The sequence below is a fragment of the Perca flavescens genome, chromosome 7, assembly GCF_004354835.1.
Source record: "Perca flavescens isolate YP-PL-M2 chromosome 7, PFLA_1.0, whole genome shotgun sequence".
In the NCBI taxonomy this organism is placed as follows: Eukaryota; Metazoa; Chordata; class Actinopteri; order Perciformes; family Percidae; genus Perca; species Perca flavescens.
This window is the reverse complement of record NC_041337.1, coordinates 4,540,377-4,555,717: the sequence shown is the minus strand read 5'-3', so window position 1 is coordinate 4,555,717 and position 15,341 is coordinate 4,540,377. Positions and strand designations below refer to the sequence as shown.

Sequence of the window (15,341 nt, the reverse complement as noted above, 5' to 3'; positions counted from 1 at the left end):
CATGAAATTGTTGTCCTTGTTTATGGCGCTTTTTTCAATGCTTTTGACGCTTTCTTTTTTTTTGTCACAACGCTTTCTTTATACATGATGAATAAACCTAATTCATATGACATTATACCGAATTATTCAGACTACTAGTTAAGATCAGAGGATTTTCAGTGGATCACAGACTAGGTTATGTATGTTAAGTTTGGTCAGGATACTGTTTTGAAACCATTTAAAAAAACATTTCAAATTATAACATTAAATAAAACACCCAAAATGCAATGAAAGTAATCATTCATTTTACCTGCGAAGAATTTTGTATGGGTTCCATACAACATCCATCCATGTTATTTTTGGGCAATTTGGTTGAAATAAACCCATATTCATGATATAAAAAACTGGACAAGGGTTGAATGCAGATTAGATGTTTGCATAAATGAAATACACAATATTTCTCAAGTCAACCCACAAATTTTGATTTAAAAAAGAGATCCTGGATAAACAGCTGTTCTCCCCTGACGTGCATCCTGTTACCCACCCTGACTATTCTTATCCCTTTGATTTGATTGACAGCATGCAAATCAATGACACTGTGTTGAACTGGATTTTCTTCCCGCAGCAGACGTCCCAACCCTCAGAGGCGTTCCTCGCTCCTCGGTTCGAGACTGTTTGCAGTGACCCATCTTGGCTTGCTGCCTCAAAGTCATAATTGGATTTTTTTTTTCCATTACTGTCGTGGAAAAGGTCTGACATTTTAATTGCAGTCTCAAACTGGAAAACAATCTTTTTTTTTTTAATGGCCAGTTCTTCAGAAACAATGACGATGGGCAATTCTGCTGAAGTATTTCGAGCTGTTGTTTTTCCAATGCCAGTATTGTCCTTTATGTCAACCATCATCATTCCCTTTGCAAGCAAAATTGCCCATTTCTTATCCACTTCCAATATTCTCTCTCTCTCTCTCTCTCTCTCTCTCTTTCTCTTTCTCTCTCTCTCTCTCACTGTGCTCTCAGAGCCATAAAAGGCTGGACTAGGCAAATTCTGTAAAAATACAAACGGTCCTGCTGTGACAAAGAAAAACCCTCCTGTGGCACAAGACTGTCTCCACCCACAGGAAGTGATGAACTTAAAGTGACACCTAAACACCTGGGCCACGTTCAGCGCAGACAAAACGTTGTTTTTTTAAAGGGGTGCGTTGAACACCCTATTGTGCACGGAAACGCTCTGCCTTTTTATTACCGCAAGTTTACAGACGTGTCCCTGCTGATTGGGTATCCCCCTGTGACCAAAAATCGAGACATATCTCAAAGCCACAGCGTTCTGAGTAAACATGTCGTTCATCCAGGAAACAGTAGCAACAGAAAGCACACAGTTTTGAGATTGAACGTGGCCCTGGACTCACAAAATGTTGTGATGTTTTCCTCTCTCGACGCTTTGTTTACAGTAGGCTTAAAGTAGGGATAGAGCAATTATCATCCCTGGCCGATTATCGGCCCGTTTTTTGGTAGTGTTTTATTTGCCTGATAACCGATAAAGTTAATGAATTAAAAAGTGGTCTACTTTGGCTCGGCTACAGCTCGTGTCTGTCCCTCTGATTCGGTTTCACTCACCACTGAGTCTGACTATCTTTTACTGGGTATTATGTTGAAAGTTTGCATATATTGCAAATATGCTTATTGGTTCCAAATCGGTTATCGGTTTCATGAACTACTAATAATCGGAATCGGTCTTGAAAAACCAGTATCAGTTGATCCCTAGTATAAAGCATTTATAGATGGGTTTTGTCACAGGATGCTGTGCAGTGTTTACAGGCATAATCTTAGATGTTTGCTATGTATCGAAGATAAATGAAAGAATTGCTATCATGTGCAAACAATGTGCAAGGTTGCCTAGTGCAGCTTTAACAAAGCGAACCAAATCAAATAAAAAATTCATCACAGTCCATGTCCTCCCTCAGCAAGTCTCTGCGGACCTCTGCAACATGTTTTTCCCTGGGTCGTACATTCAGGCCGGTCTACATTCCAACATTTTCTTGAAGGCTTTCCGGAAGCTATCGTCCAGGAAGGCGTAGAGGAACGGGTTGAGGCAGGAGTTGGCGTAGCTCAGGCTGGTTATGAAGTAGGAGATGCCAATCAGGAGCGGCGTAGTCTGCAGGTCTGTGGTCAGAGCCACGATGGTGCTGAGGTGGAACGGCGTCCAGCAGAACAGGCACACGGCCAACACGATGAACACCATGATGGTGACTTTCTTCTTGGCCTTGTCCAGCGCCTTGGCGTTGCTGTTGAGCCGCATGTTCCTCAGCTTGTAGAGCATCATGGTGTACAGGATGCAGATGGTCGAGACGGGGATGGCGAAGCCCAGGATCAGCGTGTAGATCCGGCTCGCTTTGAACCACAAACTCTCGGGGCTGGGGAAGCTGAGCACGCAGCTCTTCCTGCCATCGTTTGGGCTCGTGTAGACGCCGGCGAAAACGCTGAAAGGCAGGACAATGAGGATGACCAGGATCCAGACGCAGAGCGAGATGATTTTGGCTGCTCGGTAGGTGCGGTACGGCATGCGCTTGGACCTCACCGTGGCCAAAACCACCAGGTAGCGGTCAATGCTCATAACTGTCAGGAAATAGATGCTGGAGAAGATGTTGTAGTGGTCAATGCTCAGGATGACTTTGCACAAAACCTCGCCAAAAGGCCAGTAGTGCAGCAGGTGTTCGGCTATGTTGATCGGCAACACCAGAGTGAACAAGTCGTCGGCGATGGCCAAGTTCAGGATGAACATGTTGGTAACCGTTTTCATCTTGGGGGCTTTAAGGATCACATAGATGACAGCTGTGTTGCCTGTCAGCCCCACGGCACAGATTACAGAGTAGATGACCGGTAAAATTATGTAAAGGTCAGCGTAGAAGTAAAACTCAGACGGAGGAGTGCAGTTCAGGTCAGTGCTGTTGCCTGACGCAAGGGAGTAGAAGTCCACCGAGTCGTTGCAGACTGGCGGTGGCGCACCACCAGGGATGGACACGTTCTCCATGTTTTGAAGACGCACTAAGAGTCTCTGAGCATTGGGGGATGAAAAGAAAAAAAAAACTCTAGAATTAGGAAGGGAAAAAGTGAAGAAGGCTGCTTTGTGCCGATGAGTGTGGGTTTCTGCCCAGGTGTGCTTTTAATGTAAGATGTGGATATGAAATAGCAATCTAAATAAATGCTTTTAAAGAATGAGTGCCTTGGACCTTTTGTTGTCTTTTAAATTATAAATAATTTTTTTAGAGGAACATTAGTGTATTGGACTTAGTTTTCAGACATCACATGAATTTGTCATTGACCCTAAAAAGTTAATTATGCACAGTTCAGCAAACAAAAAGGTCAAGTTAAGGTGTGTTAACCCTCCATTACATCACTGCAGAATAGAAAGAAGAGATCAGTCTTTCCTCTTTTCCCAAACTGAGGTCCAGGACCACCAGCAAGTCACTAAGAAGGTATCTGCAGGTCCACTAGTTCATTCAGGGTCAGTAGTTTCACAGATGCTTGTAGTTTCTGGGATGTTACAAAAAAATAGAGAAGATGTAAACTGTTTCCATGCCCTCTCACCTCCTCCAACTCACTACACAGTTACAGTTACAGAGTGTGATGTGAGAAAATCATATGCATAAATAATAATCCTGTCAGATGTGTTTGCTGCGGAGGAAAAAATATCTCACCCACGGAGAGTTGGTCCGCGGTTAATATGGAATCTGTTTGGTGTCCTCGGTGTGAAAACGCTCCGGACGCTCTGCCTCACGCTTACTCAATGAGCCACCCTCTGTCAGCTTTGTCAGGGTTGATTATTCATTTCCAGTTCAAAAAATTTGACACTTTGTTTTTATCTCCACTCGGGTTCCTTCCTTCACTTTTTCCTTTTCGGAAGTCGGCGTAAAAAACCACATCAAGTCTGCCGATGATGCGTTTTGTTTTTCCTTCCCCTCCTCCTCCCTCTGACTCTGTCCTTCCCCGGTGCTGAGATTTTAAACGAGTATTGAAAAAGGTTGACAGTGTCCAACAATAAGGTTTAACGATGGTTATGTATGGGTCCCTCCCGGCGCTTCGTGGGCGCTCTGGAGACGGTGCCAGGCTTTTTTACGCACGAGTGGCGCATCCCAATACCTGGACAACAGAGAGATGTGCACATTAATTAATTGCCTTGCACGCATTTTAAACATCACCGGAGATAGAGCGAATGTAGTGCAACAGGTGCAACTTTTACTGCCAATAGCCTTCAATCGATAAAACACTAAGTGCACAGTCGGCATGCAGAACTAGATCACACTTTGAACGGCTAACGTTGTTGTTTTCTATTTGTAAATTACATGCATTATGAATACCATACCACACGCAAAACTTTAACCTTTTAATTCAGATTCAGCCACGCTTCTTATGTCTTGTTTTCAAAGTAAACGAACACGCGTTTGTTTTCTTAATTCATTCACAATATCGTTAAAAAGCACCAATAAAGTACATGCATCCATTTTAACCATAAAATACTCGTGGAACCATATTCATATATTATCAACTCTCAAATGTAAGCTTAGAAGACTTACTGTATATTCAGTCGATACATAAAGTATTTCACAGATATTTCTTAGTGCGTAGAGTGAGTTCAGGCGGGTTTACCGTCCTCTGTGTCCCCGGGTAGAGTCCCTCTCCTCCGCTCTTACCTCTGTGTGAGACGTACTGCTCTCCAGCCTCTGCTCCGCTCTCGCTCGCTCGCTCTCTCTCTCTCTCTCTCTCTCTCTCTCCCTCCACCTCTCTCACTCTCTCCTTCTTTCCCCCTCTCTCCTTTCTCTCTCTCTCCCTCCCTCCCTCTCTCTCTCTCTCTCCCTCTTCTCTCTCTCTCTCTCTTGACTTTAATTATGATAAAGAGATGAGGATGTTGATCAGTTCAGTGTGATTTGGGCCTATGGTGGTGTGTTGTGAATGAGACCAAGTAATTTTTTCTCAGGAGTTGATGTAATTCATTGATCTTTTTTAAATGTCTATATATGTGTATTTATTGGCCAGTTGTTGGAAAATAGATGTATCATTTTGTAAATAATGAGTTGGAGCATTGATAGAATAAAGTTCCTTTAAAAATCTCTCTCTCTCTCTCTCTCTCCATGCTCCTGACAGGCAGGGACATCATTCCGAGATATCCCTGTGTGTCAATCATGTGGTCAGACCCTTTAAATTCACTGATTTGTTAATGTGAATTCAAGGAATATATTAAATCTCTCAAACTTATAGACACTAAAAAAGTAACAAAACTGTAATACAGTACAGTGAACCTTTTGAGAAATAATCAGAACCAGAATCTGAATCTGAATCAGCTTTATTGGCCAGGTTTGCATAAACAAACAATGATTTTGACTCTGGTTAATCTTTGCTCTCAAAGTACAACACTCACTTAACATATAAAGAATAAAAACAGAAATGGCAGTTTTAGAAATCTAAAAAGTGTTAAGTGTACAGTGTAACAATACAATATAATTTACAATTTTAACAAAAAAACAACAAAGACAGGGAAGAAATAGTGCAACATCAGTCAGTATAGAGATTTTATGATTTAAATATGAATACAGTGCAAGGCAGATCAGTGCAATGGTAATATATTAATAACAATATTGTAATTGTAGGATTGAAATAGACATGAGGTAGATGAGCAGAAAAGTGGTGGTTGACTTTGTTCAGTGTGAGGGTGGGGGCTATTTCTGAGTCTTCAACAGAGTGACTGCTTGGGGAAAGAAACTGTCTCTGTGTCAGCTGGTTTTGGCGAACAGTGACTTTTGCTGCCCTTTTCCTGACCCTGGACCGGTACAGGTCCTGGATGGAGGGAAGGTCAGCTCCAATGATCCTATCTGCAGCCCTAATTGTCTGTTGCAGTCTGGCTCTATCCCGTTTGGTGGCTGACCCAAACCAGACAGTAATGGAGGTGCAAATGACAGACTGAATTATTACTGAGTAGAAAGTGGTCAACAGCTCCCTAAAGGGGCCAACCACACGGAGACGCTTTTTGATGCAAACGCACACTATCTTTTGCATTGTTTGGGCCGACCGTCCAAACAAATTCTGTAAATGTACTGCCTGAAAACGCACTTTTTTGAAACATGGTCTCAGGGTGAAAAAATTTGAAAACGGCTCTCTTTTGGCTTCGTTTGTATGGCGAATACGAATACGTCCGTATCGATGATGTCATCGCCACACCCCTCGACCTCTAGTGCACGGTGAAGCTAAGCGAGCATATCCCATCTCCATGGTCAAACCAGCTCACTTCATCTAGCTAAATAGTTTGTCTCTGCTCACTGACACTTCCCTCTGCTCTGCCGGTCCTGGATTCTACACAAGATATATTGCTAACGTTATGTAGCTAACATTAAACATCGCTAAAGTAGCTGACTGCTACAGCAGCAACGTAACGTTAACGTTAGCTGCTATGGTTAGCTGTTTATAAAGTGGAAGTAGACAATTTATCAACTAGCTAGCTAATCTGTCTGCTTATCAACTCCTGAACAGATTATAGTAACTTTTACCACGACGATTATCAAAAAGGCATTGGTTCATTGATGTTTGTTTGACTGCCGATGTTAGCTAGCAGAGCTAACGTTAGCGCGCTAATGTTAGCTCTGCTAGCTAATGCGCTGCATTCATGTCCGATGGCAGACAGAATTGCAAAATAAAAAGCAATCCAACAGCACATTATACAATGTAAACAAAGACACGTTTTCTTGTGGCGGACTTTATAAAATGAGCAGTGGTAAAAGTTATTGTAGTCCATGGATGTATTAAGAGATGTTAGCTAGTCATCAGTGTTGCCAGATCTTGCGGGACAAATAAGCAACCAGGCCTCTGAAAACAAGCCCAAAACAAGCGACTTTTTCTACGGACCCCCCCCCCTAGGTTCTGGGAAGAGAAAAATAAATAAAATGTAGAATTACAATCCGTGGGGACGGATTTTAAACTGTGGGTACAGATTGTCAATTTACATCCATGTTGACAGATTGGTAAACTGTGCGCAGTTTTGCACAACTGTACACACGGTAGTTTATTTATTTTTCTCCCCCCTGAGCTTCAGGACAATGATCACAAGAGTTAGTTAAACCACCTTTTAACATTATTTAACATTAGAAAACTGATGGGATATCAAATATAGACTGATGTACCAAGTACATACACATTAAACCTCTGATAATTAAAATTTGCACACACAAATACATTTTTATTTTTAAAATATTATTGCAAAGACTGCAGAAGATCACATTTTTAAATAACTATAACCCGGAAACAGTAGAAATGATTGATAGTCTTAGTGTGCAGCAATATAGTGGCTCCTGCTCTGATAAACAAATGAGTGAGTTAGAAAAGACTTAAATAAACTAAAAAAAAAACAGATTGCTCTGCTCTGCCTCTGATTGGCTAGTACTCGTTGCCATCTGGTTCAGAGCCAATTAGAAGCAGGATGTGGGTGGGAAAAAACTCTGCTGTCTCCTGTGTGTATGGGGAAAGGGGAGGGAAAGAGGGAACATGCAAGACAAACTCCTACGTTTAAAAAATATCTGCTTGACACCTTATTATGGAGCTGGGAACAAGCCCAAATAAGCAACTACACTTTAGAAACAAGCACAAAAAAATGCGACTTTACAGAAAAACAAGCCCAAAGTCGCTTATAATAAGCGGACTTGGCAACACTGCTAGTCATGTTATGATGGGAAGTGGAAGTGAACTATGCTCTTCTTCTCCATTTTTTGGTGAATTTCTGTAGCAGAAACAGCGCCACGTATAGGCCTGGAATATGAAGTAGCGTGTTGAGTCATTTACAAATGGTTTCGTTTGGATGCAACTATTCTTGAAACAAATCCAGGTAAAAAAAAAAGATTGTTTTGATACGTGTGGGCGTGGCCTAAACTTCCTCAACTGTCGCAGTATAACCTCTGCTGGGCCTTTTTCTGGACAGAGGCAATGTGGGGAGACCATTTTACACTGCAGGAAAAGTGGGATTTTTGTCAGTAAGCGGCGCTGTAGATTGTCGTGGAACTTCAGGTTTACGACTGCACACGGCAATTTACAGGCAACACAGAAAACTGCCGTGAATTGTCGGAAATTGACGTGGGCCTTGCTTGGCAGTTGTCCCCCCATGACCCCCCTCCCCTTAATTCTAGGGGAGGCTTTTCACATGTATTTACATGATTTGCACTTGTATAACTCATTTGAGTTATACAAGTGCAAATCAGGGAAGCTGCAGGGGGAGTTTTACCCAAGATGACATTTTTCTAAAAGGTATTAACTTAATTTTAAGAAAATCTCTTAAAATAGATCAGGCTCAGTATAGCTTAATTATGGACTCTTACATTTTAACTTGAATTGATTTATTTAATGAAATATGCTAGATTAATTACTGTGTATGTCATTAGCAATGGCCAATATTATGTAAAAAAGATACACAAAACAATTTATTTCAACAATTAGTTTTTATCAGGCTTTGCCACAACGGTAAAATGTGCATTCCATGCAAACAACATCACAGTCTCCTAGAGCTCAACCACTGTGCATAGTGGCATGACTACAGTGACCTTTTCTTTGGTCTTGCTTGTTATCCACACACCTCCCAGTAATGCACTCAACAGGCAGAAATGATGCTGGGTATGACGTGTCTGTTCCCTGCAAGCTCCAAACTTCTATTGGCTTTCCATAAAAATGTCTGTCCGGATGGGGATGAAGCCAGGAAACTTGCACAATAACATGTTTGAATGCAATACCTTTTGACACAACATTAACAACTATAAACTGCTTTTTAATGGCTGGTCGTAGCACTTTATTAATTCTAATTTCCAATTTATATTTAATTTAAATAATCATTTAATGATTTGTTGGGTATTTGTGAATTGTATCTTATTGGGTATTATTTATTTATCATATTGCTATTGTTTCCTGCGAAGATGTTGTTGTTGCTCTATTGTCCCTCCTAAGTTGCCATAGATTCCATCTCCTCCTCACAACATCATCTTGTATTGCTGAGGTAAGTTGCGTGTAAAATGCTGCTGCGCTATTTTATTGTTTTCTTTGAAAATTGTGTTGTTACCCTTCAATATTTATTGTCTCAAGTTAATACGATATTCTCCCTTGTCTTGTCTAGTTTTACTTCCTGTCTTTAGTTTCCCGCCCTTGTGATTGTCTTATGTGTTTCATCTGTTTGCCCAGCCTAGTGTCACCTGTCCCTTGTTAGTCCTCGTTACCTGGTCTATTTAGTCTCTGTTCTGTCTTTGTCTCTTGTTGGTTCATTGTATTCTGTTGCTGTGTTTGTGCATGGAGTCTACCTTTTGTCTTGGAGAGCCAGTTTTGAGATCCTGTTCTGTTGTTCTGGACTTAGTTTTTTCTTATTACTTTTGGTATGTAGCCTACTTCATTTTTGTTGGTGAAATAAATCCTCAAGCAACAAACTTCCTCCTGCTCTCTGCATTTGGGTCCTCCATTCCCTGCAACTTGTGACAGAATGAACCAACCCCTAATGGACCCAGGAGTGTTTGAGCCTCTCATTCACCCTATGGACCCTGATGGTGAGCTTATGATTAAATTTTATCGCTCCCTGCATGAGGAGGACCCCGCCTATGCTAGGCACATAATGGAGGTGCGCTGGCAGGCTACGGAGCGAGAGTTTGGCTTCCCTGTCTCCAAGCCTGGCGGCCTTTCCGAGCCTCATGTGCAGCAGGCAACCAGCCTACCTGTTTCCATGCCTGTTTGTCCTCCAGAGTCTCTTCAGCTGACGTACAGCCCTTCAGAACCCCAGCTGACGTGCAGTCAACCAGAGCCTCAGCAGAGCCGGCCAGCCCCTTTTGTCTGCTTCTCCAAGTCCAAACGAGTTTCAACCTGGAGGAGAGCCAGAGACCTTTATGACCTCTTAAGTATTTTGCTTTGTGTGCTAGACGGACTGAAGGAGGCCAAAGCCGCCAGCTTTTAAGCTGGAAATCAACAGTCCAGTTCGCCTTCCTGCGGCTCCTCTGAACACTTATCTGTAGGCTCTACTGAGACCTGTTTAGCAGGCATCCCCTTCAACAAGCAGTCCTTTTGAAGGGACCCATCTGGTTATTTTTCCTGGAACTCGTGGAGGCTGAAGACTGAGGAAGGGACAACATGGCTCCCAGCGCTTGTCAGACCTGAGCTGACTAGTGTTCCTGAGTTGACTAGTGTTCCTGAGTTGACTAGTGTTCCTGAGCTGACTAGTGTTCCTGAGCTGACTAGTGTTCCAGAGTTTACCAGTTTACTTGAGCCTGAGCTGACCTGTGTACCTGAGCCTGAGCTGACCTGTGTACCAGAGCCTGAGCTGACCTGTGTACCTGAGCCTGAGCTGACCGGTGTACCTGAGCTGACCTGTGTACCTGAGCCTAGCTAGAAATAGGATGACGCCGACATGCAAGCGTGTTGGATGCATTTCCAGGCAAAATAGAATACGAAAAGATGTTTATATGTCATTTTGACATGAATACCTTTTTAATAAATGACCTTTTGATGTTTGAAAGTCTCTAGGTTTTGACATAAACGCAGATATAAATGTAATTTCAAAAAATAATCGATTTTCAAATATTGCAATGAATTGTAATATTCTGTAGCCTATTTTGCGGTTTCTGGTGTGCAAAGACATAGAAAACGCCACGCAGCCACCACGCAACAGAAACTCCACGCTCACGCCACGCAGCCAGTGTGTAACCAGTCTAAGTGTTTAGTGTGTTTGGTTTCCTTTTATTAAAACTCTCTAAAGTGTCTGATTGTTCTGGAAAAAAAAACACTATATAAATGAAGTGCATTATTATTCTCACTCTCTACAATATCTGTGCATGCAACTACTGTACAGCATAGCTACAGTTAGGGAAATTGTGGGACTTATACTAATATTGGCTATGTAAAGGGTACCACCTATTTCTCTTTTGTTAATTTGCTTGATGATGTTCATGTATTGTTATATTATTAGCTGGCACAATATGTTTATTTTACACACTGGGACAGTGTGCATGGGGTATGGGTGAGTACAAAGGCACAGGCATTGTAGGCAGCTTTTAGGGGTCCTGCACATCTCAGACACTGTAGAGTTAGTGCAGTCGTGTATGAGGCTAATGCGTGTGTGTTCTGTGAGTACAGGTGAGCATCGCAGTTACAAAGTTGATTATTATTAATACAGATTTAAAACAAACATGCATGTGATTGTGGGTATCAAAGAAATATGAGATAAGAACAAACTCAGCTTGAGCTGAGCAGCTAAGGGGAATCCTTTGTAAATGCTGGTGGCCTTGTGTGTTGGACCGTGGGAATGTATGTATTTTGCTAGAGACAGTAGAGCGTGCGTAGTAATGTGATCATTTGTATTGGCTGGCTACACACCCATCCATCACCTCAACTTCCACACTATTTCCGGTTGGGACTGGACGAAATCTATGAGCTGTGGATTAATATCAAACTACATCCTTGGGCACTGGGCTGCACTAACCATATAAAAAAACCTATTTTTTTTGGAAGTGAAAAGGGATATTATCAAAGGTACTGTAAATGTCCATGAGAACTTCTCAGCAACTTCCTGGATAAACACCCCTTCTGCACTGCTTTAGTCATGCAGCATTACGATGCAATAGACAACAGACATGTTGGTAATGTACAATGTTTGCTCATGCTTGACTTGGCCGGTTCGGTTATGTCGCTCCATCCCAATTAAACTAGTAAAATTATCAATCATTAGGGATACAATTATTTGCAAAATCATTAAAGTTATACGTAGTTCATACAAAAAAAATCCTTTTCATAAAACCATTTTCCTCCCCAACTCTCGGCTCAGTTGCCTTCGGGTTTATGAATCCTCCTAATAACCTTCCTCTTCCCTTTAATCTCGTTTTCCTCTTCACCACTTAAATGGATTAAATAGGTTGAAGTCAACAAAGGGTCATCACTTTCATCTGAATTCATGGAGAGAACAGTCGGCCCCAACATTTAACACGCTCTGTATACAGTAAACACTTCTTCCTTAATCCTCCTTTTTCCACGTTTTCCCCTCTCCTCACCTCCTGTAAGCCGCCAGTCATGCACACTTTGATCCCTCGCCTCAGCACAATATTTGAGATTTACACTTTTCTTTCAACAACACTTCTGCTTCCAGCTCAGCAACTCTTATTTTTCTTTCCTCTGATCTGTCACTCGCTGTTGTTCTTTTTGCACTGCCTTCCTACAACCTCACTGCTGCTTTCTGACTCACAATCCTAAATATGGAAACTGTCTTTACCTAAATATGCTCACAATATTGTTGAAAAACAATCTCTATAATAACCATCCTCTCAAGAAGAACTGTCAGTATTTATTGGTTGACTAAACAACCTATGTTTGCAATCAGAGACCAGCAGTCTCCTACAAAATGAACATAATCGTTCTCTTACTTTAAAGTTCCCATCTTAAAATGTCCATGTCTTTTTTATTATGAAGCAGGTCGAAGTGCTATATAAATACTGTGAAAGTATCAAAATGCTCTCTCCACAGAGAAATGCACACTGCCCGTATTCAGAAACTGTGCCTTTTAAACGAGACGTCAGGACTTCCGCACAGTTGTGATGTCACAACTACACTATATAGGTAGAAAGTGCTGCTACAGTGCCATTACAGTCTTTTCCCAGCTGAAATTATGGTGCAGAGATGCCAGGAGTGTAGATGTGGAAGACCAGGAAACTCTGACCAATCAGAGCAGAGCTTTTTCAGTAGTAGGCTTAAAGAGCCAGGCGATAAAATGGAGGGTGAATAAAGGTATATTCAGACAGACAGTATGATAACATTAAAGCATGTAAACATGTTCTAGTAGAAACCCAAAACACAAGTATGAACCTGAAAGTTAACATAATATGGGACCTTTAACCACAACACAGTCTCACTCCCTACTCGTCAAATGTATGACGCATGGTCAAGGACCCTGGCGTCAAGTTTCAGCTAAATAGGGGTACCCTTGACGTTATTTTTCGACGATGGGGTCCGTCAGATAGACATTCATGTTATTCCCTCACCGTTGGATATCGACAAAAGAAAAAAACACGCCCTGAAAAGGAGGTTTAGAGGGCTGTGGGTGGCTGGCGTGTGATCAGTGGAGGTGTCGGTAAGAACAGTTCTTGTCCAATCACTTTCAATTCCACAATTCTTTTATTCCAAGCATTATCAAGAAGACAGGTTACAGGTTTGTATGGTTACGTGTTTGGGAGTGTGTGGTTTCTGAGGAGGAAGGATATGGGATACAGTTAGTATCACAAAGGCACAAACCAGGCCATAATAAACATACATACATATCTGCTCTGTTATTAACCTAACAATGAATAGAACTACTCCAATGCACATATCTCAGGTAGCTCAAACAAGCAATGTAAACTTATTTACTCGCAACTGTACGATACACAGCACCTTTACACAGCACAAACAGGAATACAGGAGAGGCACTCGCCTTATAATGACATTAGCACTTTCTTTCAGAGTATGTCAAGTAAACTATGGAACTTACATAGAGCAATAACGCACACAAGGCAGGAAACACAGCATGTCCAGCCTCAAAGATCCTCCATGTGGTTCTGAACAAAAGGAAGGGCTGTGTGCACAGGTGCTGCCTATTTGAGTTTGTGGCTGATTGAGGCAGATTGATTGCAGGTGTGGCAAACTACAGATGGAACTGAGTGGCAAAGTATAGGGGGCATGGCAACTGCAGGACAGAGCTGGAATCTTCCAAACAGCCGTCCCCAAATTTGCTTTGCAAATTTGTTAGAGTAGAAGGTCATGGGGTTTCAGGTAGGGCAGGGAGTGGGATGAGGCGGGCAACTGGTCTTGTGTACAGTTTATCCCCCACTTTAACATCTGCAACCCTACAACGGCCATCCTTGCCGGGATGGAGGGACATCACTCTACCTACTGGCCAGAGGGATCGGGGGAGCTGAGGGTCGAGAATGAGGACAACAGTGTTTGGTTGGAGGTCAGGATTATCAGTGCGCCATTTCTGTCTAGACTGGAGAGAGGGAAGATAATGTCTGAGGAAGTGGGCCCAGAAATGGTCTGAAAGAATCTGACTATGACGCCATTGCCGGTGGCTGCGCAGCTCAGAGTCAGGATAAGTCACCAGGGGAGGGAAGAGTCATGCCGCCCCATGAGCAACAAGTTGGGAGTCACTGGATCAGGATCCGCAATGTCAGAGGAGACATAACCCAGGGGCTTCGAATTGAGGATGCCTTCGATTTCAATCATCACTGTGCTTAGCACCTCTTCAGTGACCACTTGGGTGCCCAGGGTAGTCTGCAGGGCAATCTTGACAGAGCGTATTTCACGCTCCCATGTCCCGCCGAAGTGGGGTGCATGTGGGGGGTTGAACTTAAAGGAGATCCTCTGTTTGGCCAGGATTGCCTGGAGGTCAGGGGTTAGGGATTGGTAGGTTTCCTGTAGCTCTCTGTTGCCTCCGATAAAGTTGGTACCTCTGTCAGAAAGCAGCTCAGAAGGTTTGCCTCGGCGAGCCACAAAGCGCCTTAGTGCCATCAAAAAGGAATCCGTATTCATGTAACTGATCAGATCAAGATGTACACACCTAGTCGTCAGGCATTTGAAAATGATCCCCCACCTCTTCTCAGTTCGCCTGCCAATCTTTACAGTGTAGGGCCCGAAACAATCCATCCCGGTGGAATAGAAGGGAGGTTTGTGGAGGCGTAGGCGAGCAGGTGGAAGATCGGCCATTTGGGGAATAAGGGGTCTGGCACGAGACTGCTGGCACTTAGCACACCTGTGCTGATGTTTCCTGACCGCCTCACGACCCCTCAGGATCCAGAATCGCCTCCTCAACTCGGCAAAAACCCTCTCTGGACCAGGATGGTGTAGGTGGTTGTCACATTCTTTGATTATGAGTTTTGTGATAGGATGGGCAGAGTCCAGTACAATTGGATGTATGGCCTCAGGGGGCAGGTCACTGCTTTGCCGTAACCTTCCGCCTACTCAAATGAGACCTGATGCTGGATCCAGTTCTGGAGCAAGGGAGAGGAGACGACTGACATTTGGAAGAGGTTTGTGGGTCTGAAGGCATGCCAGATCATCCCGAAAAGAATCCAGCTGGGCCTGTCTCAGGATGGCGAGTTCCGCATCAAGGTAGGTTTCTGCCGATGGTGTTGTAGGGGGCTCTGCCACCCCATGATGTGAGGCAACAGTGGAGTTGAGGAGATCCTGAAAGGTAATGAACTGGGTGGGGTCAGGGATGGAAGAGTTCAGTCCAAGGAATATGGCACCACAGAAACTGGGCTTGCGTAGCTCTACGGGCTCTTCGGACTTATCTAATGTGGGGCTAATTGGCCACAGGTCAGGGGGTTGCAGGAGGAAGGCAGG

The 15,341-nt window shown here is 43.1% G+C and overlaps 1 protein-coding gene across 1 annotated transcript; it reads right to left on the bottom strand.

Moving 5' to 3' along the window:
* Positions 1-1,986: 1,986 nt before the first annotated feature.
* Positions 1,987-3,006, bottom strand: npbwr2b (neuropeptides B/W receptor 2b). Its single transcript, XM_028584075.1, has one exon. It carries the CDS (start codon positions 3,004-3,006, stop codon positions 1,987-1,989), a length of 1,020 nt encoding a protein of 339 aa, XP_028439876.1.
* Positions 3,007-15,341: the final 12,335 nt, after the last annotated feature.

What these genes read in the sequence shown, in the direction of transcription:
- npbwr2b (XM_028584075.1), bottom strand. Translation starts at nt 3,006, where the DNA reads ATGGAGAACGTGTCCATCCCTGGTGGTGCGCCACCGCCAGTCTGCAAC.